Source organism: Talaromyces marneffei, chromosome 1 (assembly GCF_009556855.1).
Source record: "Talaromyces marneffei chromosome 1, complete sequence".
NCBI classification, from domain to species: domain Eukaryota; kingdom Fungi; phylum Ascomycota; class Eurotiomycetes; order Eurotiales; family Trichocomaceae; genus Talaromyces; species Talaromyces marneffei.
In genome coordinates, this window is record NC_072348.1 from 1,741,296 (window position 1) to 1,767,880 (window position 26,585).

General features: G+C 47.8%; 10 protein-coding genes across 10 annotated transcripts; 6 read left to right on the top strand and 4 right to left on the bottom strand.

Moving 5' to 3' along the window:
- Positions 1 to 436: 436 nt before the first annotated feature.
- On the bottom strand, positions 437 to 2,926 carry EYB26_000651 (uncharacterized protein; the record flags this gene model as incomplete). Its single annotated transcript, XM_054259967.1, has 1 exon — positions 437 to 2,926. One exon carries the CDS (start codon positions 2,924 to 2,926, stop codon positions 437 to 439), a length of 2,490 nt encoding a protein of 829 aa, XP_054115942.1.
- Positions 2,927 to 4,486: 1,560 nt separating this feature from the next.
- Positions 4,487 to 5,883, top strand: EYB26_000652 (uncharacterized protein; the record flags this gene model as incomplete). The annotated part of the gene is made up of 2 exons (XM_054259968.1): positions 4,487 to 5,080; positions 5,131 to 5,883. The coding sequence occupies 2 exons, from the start codon at positions 4,487 to 4,489 to the stop codon at positions 5,881 to 5,883; spliced, it is 1,347 nt and encodes a 448-aa protein (XP_054115943.1).
- A 983-nt stretch (positions 5,884 to 6,866) lies between these two features.
- Positions 6,867 to 8,490, top strand: EYB26_000653 (uncharacterized protein; the record flags this gene model as incomplete). The annotated part of the gene is made up of 3 exons (XM_054259969.1): positions 6,867 to 7,071; positions 7,122 to 7,184; positions 7,232 to 8,490. The coding sequence occupies 3 exons, from the start codon at positions 6,867 to 6,869 to the stop codon at positions 8,488 to 8,490; spliced, it is 1,527 nt and encodes a 508-aa protein (XP_054115944.1).
- Positions 8,491 to 10,210: 1,720 nt separating this feature from the next.
- On the top strand, positions 10,211 to 11,450 carry EYB26_000654 (uncharacterized protein; the record flags this gene model as incomplete). The annotated part of the gene is made up of 4 exons (XM_054259970.1): positions 10,211 to 10,447; positions 10,510 to 10,689; positions 10,752 to 10,859; positions 10,923 to 11,450. The coding sequence occupies 4 exons, from the start codon at positions 10,211 to 10,213 to the stop codon at positions 11,448 to 11,450; spliced, it is 1,053 nt and encodes a 350-aa protein (XP_054115945.1).
- Positions 11,451 to 12,113: 663 nt separating this feature from the next.
- On the bottom strand, positions 12,114 to 14,385 carry EYB26_000655 (uncharacterized protein; the record flags this gene model as incomplete). Its single annotated transcript, XM_054259971.1, has 3 exons — positions 12,114 to 14,068; positions 14,142 to 14,219; positions 14,274 to 14,385. The coding sequence occupies 3 exons, from the start codon at positions 14,383 to 14,385 to the stop codon at positions 12,114 to 12,116; spliced, it is 2,145 nt and encodes a 714-aa protein (XP_054115946.1).
- Positions 14,386 to 16,343: 1,958 nt separating this feature from the next.
- EYB26_000656 (uncharacterized protein) lies at positions 16,344 to 16,894 on the top strand (the record flags this gene model as incomplete). The annotated part of the gene is made up of 3 exons (XM_054259972.1): positions 16,344 to 16,372; positions 16,633 to 16,761; positions 16,819 to 16,894. 3 exons carry the CDS (start codon positions 16,344 to 16,346, stop codon positions 16,892 to 16,894), a joined length of 234 nt encoding a protein of 77 aa, XP_054115947.1.
- Positions 16,895 to 16,998: 104 nt separating this feature from the next.
- Positions 16,999 to 18,669, top strand: EYB26_000657 (uncharacterized protein; the record flags this gene model as incomplete). The annotated part of the gene is made up of 2 exons (XM_054259973.1): positions 16,999 to 17,705; positions 17,766 to 18,669. 2 exons carry the CDS (start codon positions 16,999 to 17,001, stop codon positions 18,667 to 18,669), a joined length of 1,611 nt encoding a protein of 536 aa, XP_054115948.1.
- A 416-nt stretch (positions 18,670 to 19,085) lies between these two features.
- Positions 19,086 to 20,562, bottom strand: EYB26_000658 (uncharacterized protein; the record flags this gene model as incomplete). Its single annotated transcript, XM_054259974.1, has 6 exons — positions 19,086 to 19,303; positions 19,365 to 20,002; positions 20,064 to 20,199; positions 20,277 to 20,391; positions 20,460 to 20,474; positions 20,542 to 20,562. The coding sequence occupies 6 exons, from the start codon at positions 20,560 to 20,562 to the stop codon at positions 19,086 to 19,088; spliced, it is 1,143 nt and encodes a 380-aa protein (XP_054115949.1).
- Positions 20,563 to 21,685: 1,123 nt separating this feature from the next.
- Positions 21,686 to 22,152, bottom strand: EYB26_000659 (uncharacterized protein; the record flags this gene model as incomplete). The annotated part of the gene is made up of 3 exons (XM_054259975.1): positions 21,686 to 21,880; positions 22,008 to 22,077; positions 22,145 to 22,152. The coding sequence occupies 3 exons, from the start codon at positions 22,150 to 22,152 to the stop codon at positions 21,686 to 21,688; spliced, it is 273 nt and encodes a 90-aa protein (XP_054115950.1).
- Positions 22,153 to 23,836: 1,684 nt separating this feature from the next.
- On the top strand, positions 23,837 to 26,396 carry EYB26_000660 (uncharacterized protein; the record flags this gene model as incomplete). The annotated part of the gene is made up of 3 exons (XM_054259976.1): positions 23,837 to 24,005; positions 24,216 to 24,371; positions 24,427 to 26,396. The coding sequence occupies 3 exons, from the start codon at positions 23,837 to 23,839 to the stop codon at positions 26,394 to 26,396; spliced, it is 2,295 nt and encodes a 764-aa protein (XP_054115951.1).
- Positions 26,397 to 26,585: the final 189 nt, after the last annotated feature.

Below are 26,585 nucleotides of genomic sequence, written 5' to 3' on the forward strand. Positions count from 1 at the left end.
AGGTCTAGCAAGGAGGTAAGAGCGCATGTGGAATGATCAGCATCAGACCAACAATGTGATTGTCCAATCAGGTTGGCTGATGCACTTTCAAGATCGAACAATCGGCCAATCAGCGCGCTTAGTCGCAAGCCCAGATCATGGCGCCGAGATCTACGTCATCACTTTCTTACGTAACCTTGATTTTACTAAGTTAACTTAGTTATGTTAGTTAACTAACTTAACTAACTTAACCTAACTAACTAAAGGTCAACTAACATTCAATTGGTAACTTACATAGGGTATCCCTAAAGGGTATCCGATAGCCTATGGTAAGTACACAGAGTAACTATAGGGTATCATATATTCAGAAACACAGATAGGTCGCTTAACATGAGCACTGACCCATACAAGGCATGCCTTGAAGAAGTGAGGTAACTAATTGTCGCTCGTACGTCGATCAGCTAGGCCAATGCTCAAATTGCTGCTGCGCCGTGTACATGGTCGAATACTGAGGCGGAGCTTCTACATACTCCGCGCCAGAGAGCTCTATATTACCAAGGTTGAACATATCCCAGGACATATGCGACCCGCTATTCGCTTCATGCCAAAACCACCCGAGGAGTCCAGGAGGAGACATCATATTCTCAGTGGTGGGTGGAAACATGGTCGGATTCATCTCGGACATTGACCATGGCATTTGTCCATAAGGAGCGCTGGTATAGGGGAAATCTAGCGTAGACGGCTGTGCCGGTTGCTGAATATATTGCTGGTGCGTACTAATATCTTCTGCTGGTGCAGACTTCACAATGCCCAGTCCTACAGTCCTGGCGAATCCGAGCGATACCTTGGTGAAGATCTTGTATGTTGGCGCCAATCGGATCTGGCTAATAATATCGTTCATTTCGGCGATTTTAGAGGAGCTCAGTTCCTGTTCCGACTTTGAAGCAGACCCAGGCATCTGACCCAACTCAAAAAGGCCCAGGACCAGGACACTGTGGCAGATGTAGTAGAAATCTATCCATGCGACACCTTCTAGACGACCATGTTTCGACAGCTGAAGAAAACAGTCAAGCACTGCGATGGCTGAACCTCGACATTCACGACTAAATGATTCTGTGACAGGGATTACTGGGCCCAGAGTCCGGTTTCCCTCCTGCGACAAACGATCGATGTTGCGGTTGCTCTTACAGACGAGAAAGGTCCGTGTGAGCACGGATCGATGATGATAGTATATTGCCTGCAGTAGAAGTACTGCTCGGCGATGTTGCAAGGTTACCATTGGTGATTCTGGCACGAAGTGATGAGGTAGCTGAGCTTTCCAAGCCTCTAGCTCGTGTAAAAGCAGTCTGATGTGTACTTGATGGCTCAGCAGAGCCGACTCGTCGGTATACTTGGCGGTCACCGTCGTAATTAATCTTCTGACTCGGTGCCCAATGTTGGTCAATTGCAGATAATGTTTTTCAAATCCTTGAGGGTATCCTGTTCCATCCAGTGCATCGTCTTCAGGAACGGAGACGTTGACTTCTTTCGCATTAATAGTAGGCGGGCGACCTAAAATCATCGACATATTGAATTCCACCTGATACAGTGTCCACCAGACAACCCGCCGCGTATGCGCCTCGGCCTTGTCAAAACTGGCGTATGTTCCTTCACGATGCATGCCAAGCGTGATTGCCATGCGGATTGCCAGACCCAGGATAAGCCAGGAGGTATTGCGCTCGCCAGAGTTCTGCTCATATAGCTGGAGTAGCAACAGTGCTTGAACGTTCTCTAAAGTCGCAGTAAAAACAAGCGATTGAAAACTGTCCCGTACGAGCTTCATATACTTGGTCTGAATCATGATCGAATCTGGGCAATGCTCAGGGCCCAAAATGTCGGCGCCTAAAATGATGACCATAAATAGACAACAGGTCCAGCCTATGTCTGAGGTACCTGTTTGCGCAATCTTATTATCCCAGAGGAAATTATACCGAAGCTGAAAGATCGGTTTATAGAAAACCTGAAATGCCCCATGTAGATGATCAAGATATGCTTGCACCAAAATGTCGCAAAGACTTCTGTCAGGCAATAGGTCCCGTAGAAGACCCCGTAGGTTACTACTTGTCTCAGCACTTGAGCTCAAGTCTTGTGAAGCCCTCGTGCTTGAGGGTAAGCTAGCTTGATCTTGCTGATGAGGAGTCGTGCTTCTTAGGCCTCCATTCTTAGTCTCAGTCTGTTGCTCTTCTCCAATTGCCGAAGATGAAGAGTGATCATTTGCGATAGTTGAGCGAGCTACGTTGCTCAGAGGGTGTACAGTTTCGGGCATTGCCTTCATGTAGTTCTTATCATGCGTCTGTGTTTGGTCGTAGGGTGTAGAGGTTGTGATCTTTTTAAACCTGGTCACAAGGTGTCGAATAATCGAAGCGAATTCAGAGCTGCTAGACGGGCCAACATAGTGTAATATGCGACGGGGGCCAGGTATCATCCGTTCATAGACCACTTCGGAAGCGGAACAGTCATCATTGATCGCCTGGATGTCTGTATTATCGAAAGATGGTTTGGGGGTGGTAACCATCGTATCCTGATTGAAGGCCTCGGGTGCATGCGACTCGTCATCCGGCGACGGCATCGGAATATTGTGATTCCTAGCAAGTTGAAACAGAACATCTATATCGTCCGTATCTTCATTCGGAAACAGCCCGCGTACCAAAGCATCTAGAGCGCGATACCGCAGACTGAACCTTTCCATACTCCCGTATACACGTTGTTTCCTCGGTAAAGTCGATTCGCATTTGACGCCTCCGTTGAGACAGCTCGTGCACGCTTCGTTCTCATTGTTGCGACAACAGCGAATGCGACGGGTTTTGCACCGATCGCAGCTCACTAGGGCTCGGCGGCGTTGCGAATCGGGGACACGTCGTTTGGCCGGTTTTTTCTCACTTCTACTCGTGGGCCCAGTGGGAAGCATGCTGGAGAGATGAGTAATAGGTTTTGGTCAACGGTTTGGCATTTTATGTATTGCAGTCTGCAGAAATGCAGCGTTTATCTTGTTTGAAAGGGACGATTGCTTTTGTGACGCCTCGAAGATTGGTTATTGATTGGGGCGATCGACGCGACTGATTGGCCGGCTTGCACTTTTCAGGAATCTAGATCGCTTCAAGCCCAACATGGTCAAGCGTGGTTTAGGTATGGGATCATAGGAGAGCCTAGACGCTTCTCTTTTCTCTTCAAGATCAAAAATCACAGCACTTCAAAGCATCTCATCTCATGCCTGTACTATGCTCGGATTAAAATGTTAGCCGTTTGCTGATTGTCGCTGATTCGCTGGCCCTACGGAGTACACGACTACCGGAGGTTACCGTACCGGTACAGATTCCAGCACTCATGCCGATGTCGCGCTATCAATTTGACCCCGGCTTAGGGTTATCATCAAGATGTGCTTCGGGTGCATGCAGCTCGTAAGACGGTCGGCAACCAGCTATTTATATCTATGACTGTTTGTTATTCGAATTGATCTATGTAACGTGTGGGTGGTCTAAGAACCCTCGGCGGGGTCCTTGTCATCTTGGCAATGCCTGTGAGCAAATACTCTCAGAGGTAACTCCAACATGGGTGAGCATCATAGAGGCTGCTCGGCCCATGTTGAGCGCTGAGTAACGTCTACTACATGGGATAAGTTACGGAGTAGTCGTTACCTATGATAGCATCTTCATCGCAATGATATGTCTGATCTGATGTCAGGGTTCAGACTCAGACAGATCTGCACCCCCCTGAGACCCATGGGTTGTCGCCGTGGACCGCGAATCATGGATCAGCCAAGAGCGCTCTCATTTTACATTTTCTCTTGGACAGTGGACACCGAAGAAAAGACAACCGCTGCTCAGCAGTGAGACACGGTGGAACCAGCACTGTTTCGCTAATTGATTGTCAATTTTCTTATTTGCAGAGACGGTCGGATAAGTTCTGGGTCCTATGGGTGATCAGGGCCTTTGCCACAAACAAACCAGGGAGATGATTGACTGATCGGCTGGCACGACGCCGCCGATAGTAATAATATTCCTGAGGACATGGATAGACAGAATATCATAAGATTGCGTGTACCGAATCCCGTGAGGGAAGAAATAAGACGCAGCCCTTGCCTGCCCAGCCATAGTCGCTCCTTCGCTCTTGGTCCATTCTTGTCCTGCCTCCTGCCTCCTTCCCTCCTTCCTCCTTACCTTCATACCAAACCTCCTCCCCCCCCTTCCTTCCTTCTTTTCTTCGGTCTGTCTCTGCTCTGCATCTCTCGAGCATTTCATTTTCTCTTTTCACTCACCTACTCATTCATTCATTCATTCATTCATTTATTCACTCACTCCTCACTCATCCATTCGCTCATTATCAATTTACTATCTTATTTCGTCAAGGATCAACGCTCTTCTATCGCTCTTTGTTATCTTCTCCGGCATCCTTCGTTATCGCTCGATATTATCTGATCTCATTTCTACCATTTGTCTTTCTTCTGAGGCATCACTAATCATCCATCACCATGAAAGGCACTCTTGCCTCTTTGGCCACCACTGTGGCTCTAGTGGCAGCCATGCCCCAAAATCTGCAGGTTCGCGACGGGATCACTCCAGCGGTTATTAAAGGCAACGCCTTCTTTGTAGGCGACAACCGTTTCTACCTGCGTGGTGTGGATTATCAACCGGGGGGCTCCTCGAAGCTCGTTGATCCTCTCGCCGACGCCGACGCCTGCAAGCGAGATATCGTTAAATTCATTGACCTGGGACTCAACACCATTCGTGTTTACTCTGTCGACAACTCCCTTAATCACGACGAATGCATGAAGGCTTTGGCAGATGCTGGGATCTATGTGGTCCTGGACGTCAACACCCCTAAATACTCGATCAACAGAGCCGACCCCGAAGTCTCATACAACGATGTGTATCTGCAGTACGTCTTTGCAACGGTCGAAATGTTTTCAAAGTACCCAAATACATTGGCTTTCTTCTCGGGCAATGAAGTCATCAACGATGGTCCTTCATCCAAGGCTGCTCCATATGTGAAAGCTGTCGCCCGTGACATTCGTATGTTCCTTCGCAAGAGAGGACTGCGCCTAGTTCCAGTCGGATATTCTGCCGTAAGTTATATTTTTCCTAAAGTCTCATGGACATACTGACAATGATTCAGGCTGATGTCGATACAAACCGCCTTCAAATGGCTCAATACATGAACTGCGGCACTGACGACGAGCGAAGTGACTTCTTTGCCTTTAATGACTATTCGTGGTGCGACCCGTCCTCCTTTAAAATCTCTGGTTGGGACCAAAAGGTGAAGAACTTCACTGGCTATGGTCTTCCATTGTTCCTCTCCGAATATGGCTGCAACACCAATAAGCGCCAGTTCCAAGAAGTTACCTCGCTTTACAGCACCGATATGACCGTTGTCTACTCAGGAGGTCTGGTATATGAATATAGCGAAGAAGGAACCAACTATGGCCTTGTCAAGATCGATGGCAACGATATTACGGAGAAGGAAGACTACACTGCACTAAAGGACGCTCTGAAAAAGACACCAAACCCTGAAGGCGATGGCAACTACAACTCAACAGGTGGAGCCAATGGCTGCCCTGCACCGGATCCTCCCAACTGGGATGTTACCAATGACTCTCTGCCAGCTATTCCGTCTCCCGCATTGAAGTACATGACCGACGGAGCGGGCCAGGGCGCTGGATTTTCTGGTTCCGGAAGTCAAGACAAAGGCACCAAGTCTACCGGTACTGCCGCTCCAGGCTCCGGATCTGCATCTGGCTCCAACTCGGCGTCGACCTCCAAGGGAGCTGCCGCTAACCTTCGTGCTCCCGAACTCACATTTACTCCGGTGTTATGCAGTGCTGTAGTGGCACTGTTTACCCTGTTTGGCGCCTCTCTTGTTATTTTGTAAGGGTTTTGGTTCTCATTATTCAAGCGACCAAAAGCCGATAGTCTCCTGGCAACGTCTTATTACACATTGTGCAGCCATTCGGAAAGAGTTGGCTGGTTAACCTCGACATTATCAGTTGTATGATTAGTTATTACTTTGTTACTCGTGTATAAATAGTGAAATACAGGATACAGTCCATTTTTATATAAAGAACTACCTAGATACGTATCGATACGGCTTTCGATCAGGTAATGATAATGGTTAGGTTTATAGCCGATCCAGCACAACAGAAGACCACTCCATCGTTATATCACTCATATCTAACCGTGTACCTATCAATAGCAGTAAGTGTCATGACTACATATACAGGTCTGTATACCAGACTGCTCTCCATTCCTATGTCAAGGTAGGTTTGTAGATAGAAGATGTAGAAGCCTATGTATCATGGCTAGACCATTAACGGAGAACGCTCTTCTTTAAGCCCAAGATAGCCTTGGGCTCGATGTAACGCTGGGGAAGTTAAGCATAAAGCAAGCCCTTATCACACCTATTTGCATCACCACATTGCATACGGCAGTCTTTAACCTATTTGAGTAACAAGTTCGACATGACTGGCGTGACCAGCGTCGTGTTCGTTGATTGTGTCCAAGCCAAGACTGCCGATCAGTGGGCTTATCTGGATAGATTGCTTAACTAGGTTGTACAGGGTTGACTAACAGATGTCTTAGTAACTAACTAACTAGTTAACTAGACCTAACTTATGGCATAGTAGCTATGATATTGGGTCCTTATCAGCCGTGCTGAGGGGGTTGCTGATCCGGGCCGATTTGAAAGACTTTTTTGGTATATTTGACGATGTTTCCGTGAATTATTTCATAGGAATCCCTTGATTGCCAACTATAGCTTGCTGCCCCTATCCTTGCAAGCAAGCAGGCATATATGTATCATACATATATCTTCCTGTCTTTGGAAATTTCGTCTAGATACTCAGAGTAACAGATAGAATGTCCGTCCACGAGCCAACAGCAGACGTCGAGAACGAAGCAGTCGACAACAAAAATGCACGAGTACTCTCAACAACGGACGCGTCGACTAGTCTTGGAGTCAAAGACTCGTTCCCAGGAACTGCTCGCGTGATCGATTATGAAGCGGAGCGAGCGCTCTGTCGCAAGTTTGATTTTCGGTTGTTGCCGATTTTGGCCTTTATGTGTATGTCTTTATCCTATGAGGGTTTATCGAATTCTAATAGAACGCGTTAGATCTCTGCAATGCTCTCGACAAAGGAAATCTGGGTAATGCAAAGACGGACGGAATGGACAAAGGTGAGTTCTTTTTCGACCCGGTCTCATCAACCTTGCTGACGAGATAGACCTGGGCATGACAGGCAGCCAGTACAACCTACTACTATCCATCTTCTTCGTCCCCTTTGTCGTATTCGCTCCACCAATTGCCATGCTGGCCAAACGATTCAGTCCAGCCAAAGTCATCTCATTGATGATGTTCAGTTTTGGTTGTTTCACATTGCTCTCTGCTTCTGTATCCAATTATTCCGGCTTATTTGCTCTACGATGGTTTTTGGGAATGTCCGAATCCGCGTTCTTCCCGTTAGTTATTTACTATCAAACCACATTCTATCGCCGTGGAGAGCTGGCGCGACGTCTTGGTATCTTCTATGCGGCTTCGAATATTGCAAATGCTTTCTCGGGATTACTTGCATTTGGGGTCTTTCAAATCAAGAACCCGGCACTTCAAGGATGGAGATATCTGTTTCTAATCGAAGGCGCATTCACCGTCTGCTTCTCGGTGTTCGCTTTCTTGTATCTACCACAAAGTCCCCAGCAGGCGCGGTTTTTGACCGAAGAAGAGAAACAACTTGCCTTTTACCGCATTCAAGTCGACTCTTCCGCCGTGGTCAATGAAGAATTCAACCTCCGTCATGCACTCCGTATCCTTCAGAGACCTACCAGCTATGCGTTCCTTGCCATTGAAATATGTCTTGGTGTCCCATTGCAAGGCGTATCACTATTTCTGCCTCAAATTGTTGCTCGTCTGGGCTATTCCACTGTCAAAACCAATTTGTACACCGTCGCACCAAACGTGACTGGCGCCGTGATGTTGCTCATACTCGCTTTTTCATCTGATGCCACCCGTCTTCGATCACCGTTCATTGTGTTAGGGTTCATATTCACTCTCGTCGGATTCGTCATCTACGCCGCTATCAACGACGTCACAGCCCAGATTCATCTCGCTTATTATGCCTGCTTCATGATGACTTGGGGCACTTCCGCGCCCTCTGTGTTGCTGAGTACATGGTACAACAATAACATCGCCGACGAAGGACAGCGTGTTTTGTTGACTAGTATCGGTGTCCCGCTCGCGAATCTCATGGGTCTTGTGTCGAGCAACGTCTTTCGGTCACAAGATGCGCCCAAGTATTTGCCCGCGCTGGTCACGATAGCATCCTTTGGAGGTGCCGGTGCTCTTATTACTGCTTGTCTAGGGGTGTATATGTGGTCTGACAACATCCGACGTAACCGGAGGGCTGGGAGGAAGATTGATGCTCGCGACGTGCCGACGGTGCGTTTGTGGGATGGGCCTAAGATGGAGGAATTTAGGTGGTTTTTATAATCTTCTAGAGAGAGGTCTAGGGCCTATTGTTTCAGCTAGTTTACCTGTATGCGATCAAAACGAGATGGATTGAATTATCTAGTGGCTAGGTGTAGATAAGTTTTTGGCGGTTTTTTGAATCTCCCTACCTCATTCTGAGCGATGGTAATATGATTGTTGTTCTATGGCCATCATCCTCAATGAACTTGTTGGGAGGATCCATGTCTTCATCTATTGTCTGACATGCATAGGTTCGTCGGTTAGGCGTATACCACCAACCTTGGAACAAATGCTTGAAGCCGTGCCGTCGGCTATCAACCAACCGGGTTCCTCAGTAATCTTCCGTGATAAATACCGTGGTATAAATCATGACCAAAGTATACCACACGAACATATCCATCGTGAGATCGGGGCTCCGCAGAGCCAACCAAACGAATCCCGCATTCATCGATCTAGTTATATTCCTCCTGGTAGGAGATACAATCGTCGTCCGCTGAATCATCAACACACCATCGAGTGCATCAGCCCAGATCACAGATCCATACGTCATTACAAAGAATGCAGTTATGATTGTCAACATCTGAAGCCCTCCTTTGAGCAAAGGTCGGCGTGGGAGAATTCTGGAACGGGTAACTTGGCGGGCTATGATTACTGACAGGAAGGTTATAATTAGACCGGCTAGGGCTACGAGAAGTTGGTCCACGAAAGCCAGTAGGTCGAGGAACCGGCTTCTTTCTTCCGCCGCGGGTGTTTCTAAATCTGGAAACATGGCGATGCTCTCGTTTCTTTTTTCCTCTTTTCCCTCTCGTCAGGTTCTCGCTTTGGCGACCAGTAGTAAGTATCAGGTGCGGGGATGATAGTCGACGGATCGTTGCAGTTGTGTATCGATATTGTTGACAATCAGAATTGGATTCTAGGAGATTTGTCATTTATTTATACCATGATTCTCAACAAAATACCCAGAGCCTTGTTGAGACGTTCCGTCAAAAAGTCTTTATTCCATAACCAACACTCTCTGGATACTGGGTGGAAGAACACGTGCAAATTTGAAGACCACGCTTACCGACTTCTTTATTTCTGCACCGCAACCTGTGCCAGAGATTTTCTTCTCTTGTGCATACATAGTATAGTGAATACAATCAATTTGTTACACGACCCATTCATCTTTCACAATACCATATAGTTGCCCAGATAGGAAATAATGAGATTCAGATCTGAACCCTAAGATGGGACCCACTTGCCGATATGAAATGGCGTTCATAATGTAACTACGTACTCCATAATCCATAGTAACTACTACATACTCCGTACAGTAAGGATGGCCAGAGTCTCTTTATCCACTCAAAACGTCATCACAACTTCCACACTTTCGTCCGTTGGATTTCGGAGACTCGCAGAGTCGCAGTTAAATCCGCCTTTAAATCCGGAACGTGTTCTAAACGAGACCTTCCGATTGGCCGGCCCGTCCATACCATACCCCATAGAGTATACCGGTACTCGATCAACATGCCTGCTGCCAACTGCCTTTAGCGGCATTTAATCCAGTCTCAGCTGCGTATAGGAATCTATTTGTTAAATAATATAATCTTCCATGTAAAGAGAATACCCATCGTTCGTTTCACTAGAAGTGTACATATATACATCAACTTGAATTTCGCTGCAAGATACGTGAATGCGTGCCGCCGCATTCAACAGACGAACACTCACCTCGGCATTTGACCACGTCCGCATATGCACCACCATGTCGACTACTTCCACCGAGTCAACTGCGGCCAGTCCGTCGAAAGCATTCTTCAGACAACCATTCTATTCCCAGGATGGCAAGACGAGATTACCGCAATTCACCGCCCATCGCGGCTTCAACAAGATATACCCCGAGAATACCTTGGAGGCTTTCCAGGCGGCAATTGATGTTGGCTGTCATGGGCTGGAGACGGATGTACAGATTTCCAGAGATGGTGTTGTTGTTATTTCTCATGTATTCCCCTCCCCCCCTTCTTGCTCTTGGAAAAAGATGGTAGAGTCTGATATGAAATACAGGACCCAACGCTCATCCGATGTTTCGGGATTAATAAGAAAATCAATGAATGCGACTGGGAGTATCTGAGTACACTGGAAACGATACGCGAGCCTCGAGGAAAGATGCTCCGGTTAAGTGATTTTTTGGAGTTCGTCAGCTCCAAGGGCAGGGACCATGTTTGGGTTTTACTTGATATCAAGGTATGATCAGCAAACTTTTTTTTCCGAATGGGAGCGAACTACGGACTGACATGAGAGACTAGAGAAATAACCCTGCCAAAGTAATCGTTAAGAAGATCGCAGAAACTCTCACATCCGGTCCATACTCTTCACAGCCATGGAATCTCCGCATCGTTCTAGGGTGCTGGAATGTATGTTACTCCCTTTCCCTGTCTCAACCGCTCTATATCTTGTCATTGACATGGAATCTGTAGTCCAGCTACCTCGCCGTCTGCAAAGAATATCTCCCAACCTTCCAAACCGTCCTGATCGGGTTCGACGTTGTCGCAGCCAGAAAGGTTCTCCGCACTTTCCCCGAAGTCTCCTTCAACCTTAACTTTAAATCCGTCAAGAGTCCGCTGGGTTACGGCTTCATTGACGCCGTACACCGCAACAAAGCCTATAAGGAAAGCAATAAAGGGAGATTCATATACGGCTGGACATTCAATACACCCCGCGACATCCGCTGGGCAATTAGAAAGAACTTCGATGCGGTTTTGACAGATGATCCAGCCTTGTTCAAACAAATCAGCGATGTCTGGGATGACGAATACTCAAAACGCCACGAAAAAGAAGATAACAAAGTCACCTTGAGGGAGAGACTGTTTTTGACGCTTTGGGGATTGTGGTTTGTGTTTTTTGGCTGGGTGTTTCCGCTTGTCTATCCTTATTTGCAGCGGTTTTTGGTCGCAAAGCCTGCTGTGAAGACCAACGTTAAGGAGAGCTCGGCAAGCACCCGATAATCTGGACTCCCTTGGTGATGTGTTGTGTGTATACGTTTGTATGAAAGGGTATATAGATGTAGATACGCACTGGTCGAGCAATGTTGCTGTATTCATGATTGGCATATATTACTCAGCAGATATAAGTACAGTACAATCAGAAGAAGAGAAAGGGGAAATGTTCCACAAGATGTAACATTTTCATTACATACATGACATGCGCATTGCCAAGGCAAGAAAGCACAAGACTGATGATATATGGATATATCATGTATGATAGTAAATATAAATGGGTCATGAGCTATACAGATAGGGAGTAAAAATGATTAACCGGCCAGTGCCAGACGGGATATCAATTAGGGTCCAAGAATTAAAAGCGAGAGTCGCAAATGCAAAATCAGCTTCAGCATAATACTGAAGTTGATAGTCAACAAGGGGTATATGTGTATGCAATATGTACGACAAAAATGATGTGACGAGAAAATCAACAAGATCAGAACACGCTGATCAGGAATCGAAAGAAGCGAACGTGTTTTGCTCGATAGGGGTATAAGAGCAAAAGGAAATATAAACAAAAATATTAACAAGAAGTAAATGTTTCATCAAGAAAGGAAAATGAGAAAATAGAGCGATCGGAGGATGATTGTTGTACAACGTAATTTTGATTTTTGATGATTGAACATCTCATACCATCATCAACTTGGTCGTTCTCCTCTCAGGGAAGCGTCGAGCACCGCCAGGAGGAGCTAAGTTACCACCTTGTCTAGGAGACGGTGGTGGTCTACCCATGCCACGACCTCCAGGTGGAGGTGGACCGCGAGGCATCATAGCACCACCTGGCCCCATGGGACCAGATGGGCCGCCTCGGCGTGGAGGGCCACGATACCCTGCAGGCGGAGGGCCTGGTGGGAAACCTGGAGGACCAGCAAGAGGTGATGAAGGCATAGTAGGTCGTCGTCTGTTAGGAGGCGGCGCCGACATAGCTGCAGCTCGTCGAGCATCGCGTTCGCAGTAAACTTGACCATTCCATTCGAAATAATCGCCCCGAAGTACAACGCGACAGGTGCGGCAGGTCAAGCAATCAGGATGGAATTTTTGCGGGTTACCGGTACCGTAAGTACTATGTTCAATGGTCTCGAGATATTGCCCTTCAATACCCTGCTTGCACGTAGCACATGTCGAACCGTTAAGTTCATGATAATGTTGAGAGCAATAAGGGTGGTCGTCTAAAACATAAAAGTCGGCCGTTTCGAATGGCGATCGACAAGTAAAACAGACAAAGCAGGCCTTGTGATACCGTCCGGTAAGGCGACCGTCCGCCGATGAAACCGATTTACCGACTATGCCCTGTCCACACCCCCGACAACGACGCTTTTGACCACCGGCAGTGGGTGGTCGTGAGATCTGTTGAGCATATTCCGCCGGTGTCTTTTCTCGCACTGGGCTTTTTGGTATGGGCCCCGGTGGTTCAACGTTGCGTCTTGTATAAGAACCACCAACAAGAGTAGGGTCGGTAGGCGAGTCAGGTCCACGATCGATATTGCCCATTCCACGTGGTGGTTCGAGACTCGCGCCGTCTAGAGGTGGTGGCGGTGCTTGCCTTTCAACAGGGGACTGCTTCTGGTCCAATTCAAGTTCTTGCAACATTGAGTCAATTTCAGTCAAATCCGATGGTTTCCTATCAAAGTCCGAGGGTGGGCTTGAGATTGAGCTACCACTGCCTGTCGCAGAACGAGAGGAATTGCTTGACGACGTTGACCCTTCCGTCACATGATATGCTGTCTTATCTAATCCAAGACCGGCATTGAAGTTTGAGGTCGGCAAGCTACTTGGAACTTCATGCTGAGGGTTGATCTCTACAGTTGGGGGCTTGGGGAATGCTTCGCTTGAAATGCTAGGCTCCCTAGGTAGTGAGGGCCGGCCAGGAACGGTCGGCGATGGCTGCGACGGCCATCTAGTCAGGAAATTGTCATTGATATCGAGATTAGTGTCTACCGTATTCGGCATCACCTGCGATGTTGTCGATGCATTCTCTTTCGGAGGAGACGTTCCGTGCACATCTTCATAACTCTGTGGCTCATCTGTCAAGCCAAAATTAAAGCCACTATAGCTAGCTACCTTCGTTTTTGGTGGGCTGCCTGAAAGATTCGAATCCACATTACTCATCTGTGAGCTGGGCCGAAATGATGTCAAGGGCCCGGTTGGTATAGGAGGCACTTCATCCATAAAGTTTCGAGGGCTGCGCGGCATGCTGATAGATACGCCTCGTGATGAATATGTCGACGTTGATTCCCGGTAGCGTCTACTTGACACCGACGTCCGATATGTACTTCTGCTCTCCATGGACGGCGACCGAGTACACAAGCCCTCCGATCCATCCCTAATGGCTGTGTCACTGTGAATCGTAGGGACCTCGGAAAGAGTTGTCGAGCGAAGTGGCGATTTGGTGGTCATGGTTGGGCTCAAGGCCGCTCGAATGGTAAGCGCAGGATTATTCTCCTCATCGGTGAACTCGAGGGACGAGGGTGTCAAAGGGTACGGGGAAGTTTGGCTCCGCAGAGGTGACATTCGCGGAGTGAGCGGATGACTTCCGAGACTGCTTGAGGGACTCCCGTAGGTAGGTGACAAGAAGGGTTGATCTATATCAATCATTCATTGTTAAAAAATACATTGTTGGAGAACTGCCGTATCCTTGCTGCGTGGAACACTTACTCGCAATGGTGGGATCGATGCGCGGAGGAGGGCCAGGTCTGAGTGTTTTCATGCCTGCAGACGGCGGTGGTGACGATGCTGTCCAAACTCTTTATCAGTCACGTTCATGGGAGTCATGGGGGTAACCCGTACATTGTTGTGGAGCGCAAACATGTTCACCCATCGCCGAAATCTCGACGTTCATGTTGCAGTTCGAGCATTTTATGGTAGGCAGCATGGCTGCAAAGTCTGTATCGTTGGCCATGGCGACAGCATCTACGCCGAAGCTCTCTCCGATCACAATGAGGAAATCATCAATTCACTCCGGATCCAAACGGTGACTGGTAAGTGAATGTTGGGTACGAATCGACGTCGGTACCAATATATTGTTCGGAGTGGAAATTTCGATAGTCTGGTATCGTGCTCCAGCGAGTGTTGAAAGGAGAAAGATGGATGGATGTTCTACGTGCGCTGACGAGTCAAGACTGAGGGCTCTAATAATAAATAGACTGACTGGCTCTCGCCCTTTTAGGTTGCGACGATCACTGTACTTGGCTGGTTGCAGAATGGACAACTGTGGCAATGGCAGTCACAGAAGAAGTTGTCGAAGCACTAGCTGCTCCGCAACGTGATCACTGCAGGAAGATGGTGTAAGATCTGAGAATAAGGCCTGGTTGAAATGCGAGCCCTCGGGGAAAAACAGAAGAACGGCAGAGCGAGTGTGTCGTACGTGCACGAAGTGATACGATTCATGGTAACATTTGATTGATTGATCAATCAAGACGATCAGCCAGACAGCCCCTGGAGAGGTTTGGCTTACCCCTGAATGCTCTCCGCGACAAACTGGCAGATGCCAACCAACAAGGTGTCGCGCATGGATGGGGCGGGACTCTTAGTTCTTTTAGCGTTAGAATAGGCCGCCCTCGGTCTCCACCCTGTGACTGTGCTTGAGAGTCCTCGGACGGCACGTCGAGTGGAGTACGGTGACTGTCGTAGTGCTACTGAGTGCCCTCATGCTCTGCTCTGTATTCTCTGCTTGCTGCCGAGCGAGCCGCAACACATTTGACACCGGTGACGTTGCAGATTACTCGTAGTAAGCAGGATATGGGGAGGTTGGAACTGGAATGAAGCATCTGCCCGGGTAAGATGCGACAAGCCAGAGCACTCACGTGTTTGCCATGATGTCTGTCTGCACTCTGCAGGGCAGTCGCGACTCACGCCCACGTGATAAGCCTGTCCTGTCCTCTTCGAATCCGTTGGTTTCTGTTTCTGTTTCTTTTCATACGACTTCGCAAGCATGAATTACTACGTAATGCATTAGCTCGGTTGTAGCCCAATAATTATAGTGCTAAGGGCCACAGTTATACGTCGTCTAGCACCCTCCATCGGAATCTGCCATCAATTCTGAAGTCGAACCGAATAACTACTTTTGATTCTGAACCTCTGGAGACTCAGAGAACCAACGGGTAGTTGTGGAAGCATGCAGTGTCCTGTTCAGGGTACTTGCATGCGTTAAATTGGCCGACCATACGGAGTGATTTCGCTTCCAGATAAGCCGCGGCCATACTAAGTTACTACTAACTACGTAGTACGTAGTAAATATTAAACATCCCAATTAAGTTAGTTAACCCACACACATACTACGTAGTAGTTACGTACTACGGATTCTCTCATTACGATCGATCGATTCGATTCTCGTTGCCATCAAGATCCTTTTATAACAATATTTCTTTCTGCCTTCAATTATTTGCATGATCTGATAGGCTGTGCAACACAATCAAATTGAATCAATTGACTCGGATGATCGTCTGAGAACTCCGTTAGCGGAGAGTTAGTCCATGTTCATTCACTGTTCACTGTTCACTGTTCACTGTTTACATACTCATTCGTATTTTATTCTGACTGGCATGGTGGCACACCAGAGGGGGCGGTCTAGCTCTCTTAGTGAGGGGAGGCAGGGCCGCAACTGGCTGTCCCAGTCGACAAGCGCTGCACTAAACCATAACGGAACATATTTTCAACAGAACTTATCATCGTGATTTTCTTCTCTACTTTCGAGATTCTTCCCAACCCCCGTCGCTCATTGGTGTAGCGACTCTCGTGAGTTGTGCAAACTACAAACTGCAAAGTGTATGAAACGATTGGCAACCTCAGTGCACTAGTGGATCGCCAACGTGTGCTGGTCACCGACTTTCCTGGAAAACAGGAGAACTGCGGGGACGAATGCGGAAGAACGCGGGCATACGCCGCCGGTACATCGATACATGTATTACACAAAGGTTGAGCGAGATAACCTCGCCTGATAACGTAACGTAACGTATTGATTTCGTAAACATTTGCATTTGCGCGGGGCATCGAATATTGGCTGCCTGGGAAGGTTCCTTCCTCAACATTTGACCGCGTTCCTTCCCAATTGAATTGGCATTACTTAAGAAGTGGACTTCCCCCTTTGAATTCGCTTTCTCTTCTCCTCTCTCTTCTACTTCTCACCCATCGCAAACATCGTTCTCAGTTCCAAACTGCCCAGCTCCCATCAGGTTGTAACCTTCCATCTTCCTGATCAAACTCTCTTAGCCAGACAGATCACTCTTACGGGGGTGGTCATCAACACCGGCAAAATTTTCTCCAACTCTCTTAACTCGTAAGTTTCTACTCTGCAGCGACAGCGAGGAATTGGTGCTAACAGAATGCTTCCTAGTCGTCACCACCCGTTCAACGGTTCCCGACGCTCATCCGCTCGTGGAGGGGCATCGGGCTCAATCTATTCTCATTAAGAGGCTCGAACTACAAAAGAAAAACAAATTCTAGAGGCTTTCATCCCGCCCGCCAAGTTCGCAGCTTTCACTCGTGACTCGTCTTCAATCAAGAAACATCCATCATGGCTCCTCACGCAAATGAGACTGGTGCTGTCAACAGTGCCGTGAACGGGTTGGCTGGCAACAGCAGCGAAAAGACCCCTCTTTTCACCGTCGATTCTCCTAACGTGGTCTACACTGAAGAAGCAATTGAGACCAAGTATGCATACCACACTACCGAGGTCACCCGTGTCGGCGACAAATTGGTTGCTACTCCCAAGGCACAGAACTACAACTTCAAGGTGGACCGCAAGGTGGGTAAGGTGGGTATGATGCTGGTTGGCTGGGGTGGTAACAACGGTACTACTGTCACCGCTGGTATCATTGCTAACCGCCGTGGTCTGGAGTGGGAAACTCGTGAGGGCAAGCGTGCTGCCAACTACTATGGTTCCGTAGTGATGGGCTCTACCATCAAGCTTGGCACCGACGCGCAGGGTCAGGAAATCAACATTCCCTTCCATGACATGCTTCCAATGGTTCACCCCAACGACCTCGTCATTGGCGGTTGGGATATTAGTGGATTGGGACTGGTTGATGCCATGGACCGTGCCTGTGTCTTGGAGCCTACCCTCAAGGAGCTTGTCCGCAAGGAAATGGCTGAGATGAAGCCTTTGCCCAGTATCTATTACCCGGACTTCATTGCTGCGAACCAGGAGGATCGTGCAGACAATCTTATCCCCGGCTCCAAGGCTTCATGGGATCATGTTGAGCACATCCGCAAGGATATTCGGTAAGTTGCCATCGTTATTTCCTGCATTGTACTAAGGTACTGATCATTATCAAATAATAGTGACTTCAAGGCTAAGAATGAACTTGACAAGGTCATTGTTCTCTGGACTGCCAACACCGAGCGTTACGCTGACATCATTGCTGGCGTAAACGACACCGCTGACAATCTCATCAACGCCATCAAGTCTGGCCACGAAGAGGTCTCTCCTTCAACAGTCTTCGCTGTGGCCTGTGTCCTCGAGAATGCCCCATTCATCAACGGTTCTCCCCAGAACACCTTCGTTCCAGGTGCCATCCAATTTGCCGAGCAGCACAATGCTTTCATTGGTGGTGATGACTTTAAGTCTGGACAGACCAAGATGAAGTCCGCTCTTGTTGACTTCTTGATCAGCGCTGGTATCAAGCTTACTTCCATTGCCAGCTACAACCACCTTGGTAACAACGACGGCAAGAACCTTAGCTCCCAGAAGCAGTTCCGCTCCAAGGAGATTTCCAAGTCTAACGTTGTCGACGACATGGTCGCTGCCAACACTGTTCTCTACAAGGAGGGCGAGCACCCAGACCACACCGTTGTCATCAAGTACATGCCTGCTGTTGGCGACAACAAGCGCGCTCTTGACGAGTACTACGCCGAGATCTTCATGGGTGGCCACCAGACCATCAGCATTTTCAACGTATGCGAGGACTCTCTCTTGGCTTCTCCTTTGATCATTGACTTGGTCGTCGTCGCCGAGATGATGACTCGTATCAGCTGGAAGAAGGCCGATGGTGCCGAAGACTACAAGGGTTTCCACAGTGTTCTCAGCGTGCTCAGCTACATGCTCAAGGCACCCTTGACTCCTCCTGGAACACCTGTTGTTAATGCTTTGGCTAAGCAGCGCTCTGCTTTGACCAACATTTTCCGTGCCTGTGTTGGTCTCCAGCCTGAGTCTGACATGACCTTGGAGCACAAACTATTCCAGTAACTGAATTCAGTTATGGATGTTCAACATGCAGAACATTGCCTGCGAAGTTGAATGCGTGTTTATGTGATTTTCACCTGCAACCTGACCCTAGTCACTCCTTAGATAGTAACAACGAAGATCAAGCGCCTTCATCATAAGATGAGGCTTCATCGAACTGCTACATTGAATAAACTGTAGTGCACGTATGAAATTCAGACTATGTAAGGTTTACACAAGGGGCCCACATGACTCCAGATCGTTGACTTCCAAGGCTCTCGTTCTTGGAGATAGATTGAAGAAGCGATATAAATAGAATGAGTGGCATTGCTCATGATTGGTCAATTTACTTCGTTAACTCAATTATATTCTTTTATTGTTTGCCCTGTACAAATTGGATGACTTTATAAACTAGACACGACACGAAAAAAAAAGCCCATCTAAGCACGAACATCCACAACACAACGAATACAATCACCAGCCTTCATTTGCTCAAAGGCAGTGTTGATGTTGGCGAGTACCTCGCGATGTGTGATGAATTCGTCAACCTTGAGTTGACCGTTCAGGTAGTCATCAACCAGACTGGGGAGTTGTGAGCGGCCTTTGATGCCGCCGAAGGCGCATCCTTTCCATACACGACCTGTGACGAGTTGGAATGCTGTATGCCGAGTTATTAGTAAAGAAGACTTTATCACGGAGAAAGGAGGAATGGAACATACGTCTTGTGGAAATCTCTTGACCGGCAGCAGCGACACCAATAACGATACTCTGACCCCAGCCCTTGTGGCAAGCCTCAAGAGCAGCACGCATAACGCCAACATTACCGGTGCAGTCAAAGGTATAATCGCAACCACCATCAGTCATCTCAATCAACTTCTCTTGAACACTCTGGTTGCCCAACTTGGTCGGGTTCACGAAATCGGTAGCACCAAACTTGCGCGACCATTCTTCCTTGCTATCATTAACATCGACAGCAATGATCTTGCCGGCTTTGTTCTTGAGCGCGCCCTGAATAACAGACAAACCGACACAACCAGCGCCAAAGACAGCAACGTTAGAACCTTCTTCGACCTTGGCGGTGACGACGGCAGCACCGTAACCTGTTGTGATACCACAACCCAAGAGGCAGGTCTTGTCGGTGCCAGCCTTGTCGGTGACGGCAACGACGGAGATGTCGGCAACAACTGTGTATTGGGAGAAGGTGGATGTGCCCATGAAGTGGAGGATGTCCTTACCACGGGCCTTGAAGCGAGATGTTCCGTCGGGCATGACTCCTCTACCTTGGGTAGCGCGAATCTTGCCGCAGAGGTTGGTCTTGCCGGATTTGCAGAACTTGCATTCTTTGCATTCGGGGGTGCTGCAACCATCACCATAAGGTTAAATCACAGGCTAATTTGGATAGTGGAAGGTATACTGACTAGAGAGCAACGACGGTGTCACCAGGCTTGACGTTGGTCACGCCCTCACCAACAGACTCGACAATACCGGCACCTTCGTGACCAAGGATGACGGGGAAGGCACCTTCGGGGTCCTTTCCGGAGAGAGTGTATGCATCTAAGCCAGGTGATATCAGTACGACCATTCTACCAGGTTTATTCCTCTCTCCCCGTAGTATGGCTTGAAATACGTACCTGTGTGGCAGACTCCAGTGTGGAAGATCTGGATACGGACCTCGTGGGCCTTTGGAGGAGCGACCTCGACATCTTCAACGGAGAGGGGTTGGCCAGCCTCCCAAGCGATAGCGGCCTATCACGCGTTTAGCCGTTTTGATCTGGTATGTGTCGTTCGGACTTGAATCTAGTTAATGGGCTCACCTTGCAAACAATGGTCTAGCACGGATTCGAAGGTTAGTGTTGACAGTTCATACGCAATTTGATATTCTGAGAGTAAACTGACCTTTCCGACAGTGTCAGCCATTATGTCGTCTATTAATATGTCTATTGAAACGCAAAAAACGTCAACCCTTCAATCCGCGCGGGGTGGTCAGAGAACGAGGAAAGGGAAGGGACGAAGTAATTACGGAAGAAAGGAGGGAAAAGGTTGAAACGAAAACTAAAAAGTTCTCCGATTCAGTTCTTATATAGAACTGTAATCACAGGTGGGGTGGGAATTGGAGATGGCAGTGCCAGAGGAGTTGGAAGAAAAGTGGATGGTGATGTCTTTTTTTTGGCAGACAGCCATGAGGGGAAGTCCTATCTCGCCCGTGGTGGGGTTCTTGTTCTGCGTTTGCTCCTCGTCATTTCATTCCTATGAGGGGCAACAGAAAGAATCTCCAATTGCTTGAATCTATCTACATGCTATGTAACTATCTGATCAATTCTGCATAAAATCTTCTAGTCTGCGTCTGCCTTGAGTCATTCGTTTATCGACGGTTCCCTCACCGAAGTAGCCATCCATTGAACGGTAAATCCAGGCAATTCTTCCTTGATAACTGTATAGAAACTTAAGTACGATTTAGATCTGATATCGATATCGATCAAAGATTAAGATCATATCAATAAATTTACCAAAAAGGACTAAGTAGTGCATTTTTAGTGTTGTACTTCAGTCACGGAGAACCACTGGCGTGGAACCCGAAACTCGATTAGGCAAAAATTTCCCGTTCCCTGTTTCGATAAGGATTGGTTTTGCTTCGATATTGGTAATATTATTATTTACTCTGTACCGTTGTTCTAATGCTCTACTTGGCAGATAAGATACGGTATATAGTCGAATAGATATAGTCATATATGTTTGTCGTAACGTACAGCCTGTCCCATATGATTCTCTTGAGTAAAGTCTGGCCCGGTTTATGCAAGCAAGTAGAATGAGTGGTTGATGACAATAACTATAGTACACTGAGCCGATGAACGGACAACATCAAAAAAAGAAGACATGCAAGAGAAGTATGAAGGTCTATCGAACATCTGGTCGTTTCATCACCAATGCACGACTAATTCAATATGGCCGTAAACATTATCTCCAAGACAGATCGCAGTTTTATGTTCTCCCCTCGATAACCCCCCAGCTCCTTTCCATTATAATAAAGATGCGTCAAAACCTATCGGCCAGGGAGCTGACCGCTTTGCATCATCGCGGCATTCTGTTCTTGGAAGCGCTCTCCCAATCGGGCGGAACTCTTGAGGTATTTGTCGACACAGCGAAGGGCACAACCTTCTTCCCGGGAGATCAAGGACTTGGTAGTGAAATCGTTGACACAGTCATCGAAGCAGCGTTGCACGAGGCGGGAGTACATCTAGAGCAAGTATAAAGAGTGAGTTGTTGTTGTTATCGGGAAGATCAAGATTTGACAAGGTATTCTCAATCGTTGCCAGGTGGTGGAAAAGGACCGATGGTAGTGCTCAGAGAGAATAGAAGCATACCTGCATAAACTCTTTCATTTGCTTCCTCTCCATACGAGCAGCAAGCTCACGCTGTTCCGATGCATTGAGTCTGCAAAAAATATTGGATTAGCACGCGACGTCATTCATTGACAGCGACCACACGATTCAAGACTCACCCTTCCATTTTGTTCAATTATCGTATAGGACAGGTGGGAATGAATTGATCGTGATAGATGAAATCGTTGAATTGAATGGTATGGTGTTTGCCTTGATTTTTGATAAATTGTTGCTTGCTACCTCCGAAGCTCTTCCGCAGCTCAACTTCTCCTGCGGAATAATCAAGCCTCCGAGGTCACATGACTTTAGCTATGTCATGTGGGAATTTATGCCTATTGCCTAAGGCTTTAGGGGCGCCAGCAAAGCACATGACTTGTGTGCCAACTTTGTGATACTTGTGGCGTCTTCTAGAATTTTGTCTTTTTTGACGCTACGAGAACCAAGCCTTTGGGGTTTGAGCGATTCAAATACCAATTTATTCACTCTATTTGTAGCTTCGGGCTGGACTGATAGAGGCCTCTTAGAGGCCGGCAGTCAGTCATGGGAGGCGGATATGTCGAAGCGATGTCTATAGGTACACGCGTGTACTTGTGCAATTCCAAGTCTTCGTTACTATTTATTGCGTGGGTGTAGAGAAAAACAAAAATTACTAAGTAAAAATCAGAGGTCGATAATTAAGGCCTAGACAGACTCATAATCTGGTATCAGCAGTTTTCGCCCAGACGCAAGCGGAGCATTCCTCCACAAGAGCCGGCCGTTCCCAAGGGACACTGTTGGTCTGTTGGACTAGAATTGCTGAGAATACACTTTTGTTTTGGATTTTTAATTTCTAATTATAAAACTGTTCCACTGCTGGCCCCTGAACCCTGGTCCCTGAGACCAGGAACAGTGCGTGCCAGACCATTGGTACTAATTCTGTCAGTCCAAGTATGGAATTACTGTACTCTGTATGGTACGGGGAGAGCCCTAGAGTTTACTAGAGTATACTAGAGTACTGTGTAGCACCAAGGCTCAGCAAGAGCCTCGGCCACCGCAGAATCTTACGGTATGTATTGTGCCGTAAGTACTGTATTGTAACTGTATTTCACTGCTCAGCGTCCTGAGTTACACATAGAGTGGATAATGATTGTATTGTACTGTATTCGCACCCCACTCCTGTGACCCAAGGTCAGACTTCTGCCACCGCCCACAGCCTTCCCAAGTCATTGACTGACTGCATACAAACCGAAGAGTCATCATTCATTTACGATTTCTCTCATAGCAACTTATTCTGGCCGTCACATAATACTGCCCCTATATCGCTCTGTCTGTTACTCCGCTTCAGAATTCACTCTGCATCTCCGTCCTGTTCTGCTCTCCCAGACAAGGGTCTTTCAGTCGACCCTTAACCAAACCAACCCTACTGCCGTCATCACCACCACTACTACTTCCCCCCAACCTCCCTTTCTCCCCTCGACGCCTACTCATCGCCAACACAGAGAGTCTAATCGCACTCTCCATCAACAAACGTCAAAATCGCACTCTTTCCTGACGATCGCTGGAAATACTTAGCAACTTCCGTCGCATTTTATACATCGGCCTATGCAACTGGACTTCGCCGCCAGGTCGCATTCAGACAGCTAGCTAGTCGGCGCCTCAGCTGAAGCGCTGAAACAGCCACAGCGAACCTCAAAATACCACATAGTAGCAGGATTGGTCTTCCTCTCGTCTCACATACCTTTATGTCCAAACAACTATCGTGCTTCGTGAGAAGTGCATCTATTTAATAGATTAAGATACACTCTTACGCTCTTGACACAATCTAGTCTGCTATGACGATAGGAAATCCCCAGCCGCTTGGGGCACATGCACCCGTCCAGAACTTCACGACACAAAACCACACACATGAACCTGCTCCACCTGCAGCGCCTACAAAACGAGATCTTGCGTCCTGGTGGAAGAATTTCAAGCGTAACACAAAGAAGGAGGATGAGAATAAAGGTATGTGCATCTTCTGTGACTATAGCAATGACATTGAGCTTCTGTCTTGGACACGAGGGGAAGACCGCATAAGAAAAACAAATGTTCCTCATTTAGATTGTGGGATGGGATTATCTGTTGGTCTTCTCTCCTTGAAATCTATGCGGAAAGATCCTGCTCAATACTGTTTTCCTTTTACAATGCAGTTGCTGACTCTATCGCTTCATGTAGGACCCCAAATCGGCGGTATTTTTGGCGTTCCACTTAACGTCAGCATCAAGTATGCAAATGTTGCAATTTCCTTGACTAACGACAAGGGCGAGAGCTTCATTTATGGCTATGTCCCAATTGTTGTCGCCAAGTGTGGTGTCTTCCTCAAAGATCAAGGTATTTCATCCATTAACTCTATCTGAAAATGTCCAACTCACCATGATTTTTATAGCCACCGAGGTTGAAGGTATCTTCCGTCTAAGCGGCTCCGCGCGACGTATCAAAGAGTTACAAGAGATCTTCGATTCACCCGAGCGGTATGGCAAAGGGCTGGATTGGACAGGATATACCGTGCACGATGCTGCCAATATTCTACGACGTTATTTGAACCAGCTGCCAGAACCTATAATCCCTCTCGACTTTTACGAAGCTTTCCGTGAACCGATTCGAAACCATCAACGACAGGCTGTCGGCAGTACAGAGGCGGTTGACATTGGTGATTTCGACTACGAGAGTGCTGTCGCTACATATCAGCAACTCATTCGTGAGCTTCCTCCACTCAACAAGCAATTACTTCTCTATATTCTTGACCTTCTTGCCGTTTTCGCATCGAAGTCGGACAAGAATCGCATGAATTCAAACAACCTGTCTGCTATCTTTCAGCCTGGATTGTTGTCACATCCCACACATGACATGGCACCATTGGAATACAGACTTAGTCAAGACGTGTTGATCTTCTTGATCGAAAACCAAGACCATTTCTTATTTGGCATGAACGGTACAGCAGCAGATCCACAGACGGTCAAGGAGTTCTCGAATACGACAGCTGCTGCTCCAGGTACGCCTTCTCGATCATCAGGCATTCGACGCTCTGCTTCAAATGCCAGCGGAGGTGCGGACAGTCTCAGAAAGTACGAGACCCTTCGTCGCAATGTGTCTGTTTCGTCGCGCAACTCTGGTAACACTCAAAGCCCCGGTACGCCCACGTCGACAGTCAGTACTGTGAAACGCAGCAACACCGTTCCCTCGAAGAGATCACCTGGCTTGGTTGCCCCGAGATTGAGTCGACCTAGCGAGTCAGCTTTTCCATCATCTGCTGGCCTGCCGTCTCCGGCTGAAATGAATCGCACCCCCACACCTGAAAGTCGTCCGCCTGCAGTTCAAAAGGCCCACCCAGAAGCACCCAAGCCAGCACAGCCGGTTTTTGAAGAGGGCCAATTTTTGGAAGCTCAGTCCGCTATAACGTCGCCACCAACTCCCCTTCTTACACCTACCAAAGAGCGTAAGCTATCAAGCTTTTTCGCGAAGTCTCCTCCTGCATCTGATAAGGAGGCTCGCCAGCCCAACCGTTTGAAGAAGAAGCGGATACCCGGCAGTGCCAATGCCAGCGCTCAGAGCTCCAGCCACTCACTCAGTGCCAATGAGTCGGGGTATTTTCCTTCAACATCGCAAGCGGTAACTCCGATAGCACCAATTCTCAATGATGCCATCCCTACTATTCCCGAAAGCCAAGGAATCCCAGCCGGAGTTCCAGACGGCGAAAACAGTCACCACCAGCACCAACCATCCGAAAGCACACTCAAACCCAATCGTTCTCGGACGCCATCTATGCATTCCAAATCATCGTATACCGACCAGTCTGATTTGGATCAATACGACGATGTTTCAAAATCAGAGAAGAGAGATCATCGCCGCAGTTGGCGTTTCCCGCTTTCGAGACAAAATCATGGAAACCCGACCTCATCACCACCAATGGTTGGAACAAACGCGGGAGCTGGGTTCAGTTCTAGTTCGATCGGTAGTTCCAGTGCACACGGCCAAAGCTTTACGAATGACTCCTATAATCCTAGCACCGATGTGCCCTCTGTGCCCGAGAACGAAGTTGCACGATCTGGTAGTGCTTCTCGTGAGGCCGGAGTATCTTCAGAAAACGAGAAGCTCAGTCTTTTTGAAAAGATTAAGGCGAAGGTTGCACCCAAGAAGGACGGCATCGAGCGTGCCAAGAGCCCATCGCAGTCCGACCCTCAATTTGAATCTGTCCCTCCAAATCGTTCTCACGTCGAAGAAAATGACAAGCCCAAGGAAACTAAACTGCACAGCGAGCAAGCGCAGCCGCCGGAGCCACACCAGCAACCGACAGTGGTAGTCCAGGCAGAGGATGACTCTTTACCCTCGCAGCCTGTGGCTGACCCTAGTAAATGAGACGCATTCATTCAGCTCGAAGACGAAACATGACCATGTCGGATTTGCAGGATTAGGAATGGAAAAGTTTTGTTGCCTTATACCCCCTTATCATTCAGCCTTTAGCCTCTCGTCGTTTTTGCTCCTATCATGATGTTTTATATCCTTTCATCCTCTCTCATGCCCGTGTCAAATCGATACCTCTTGCTG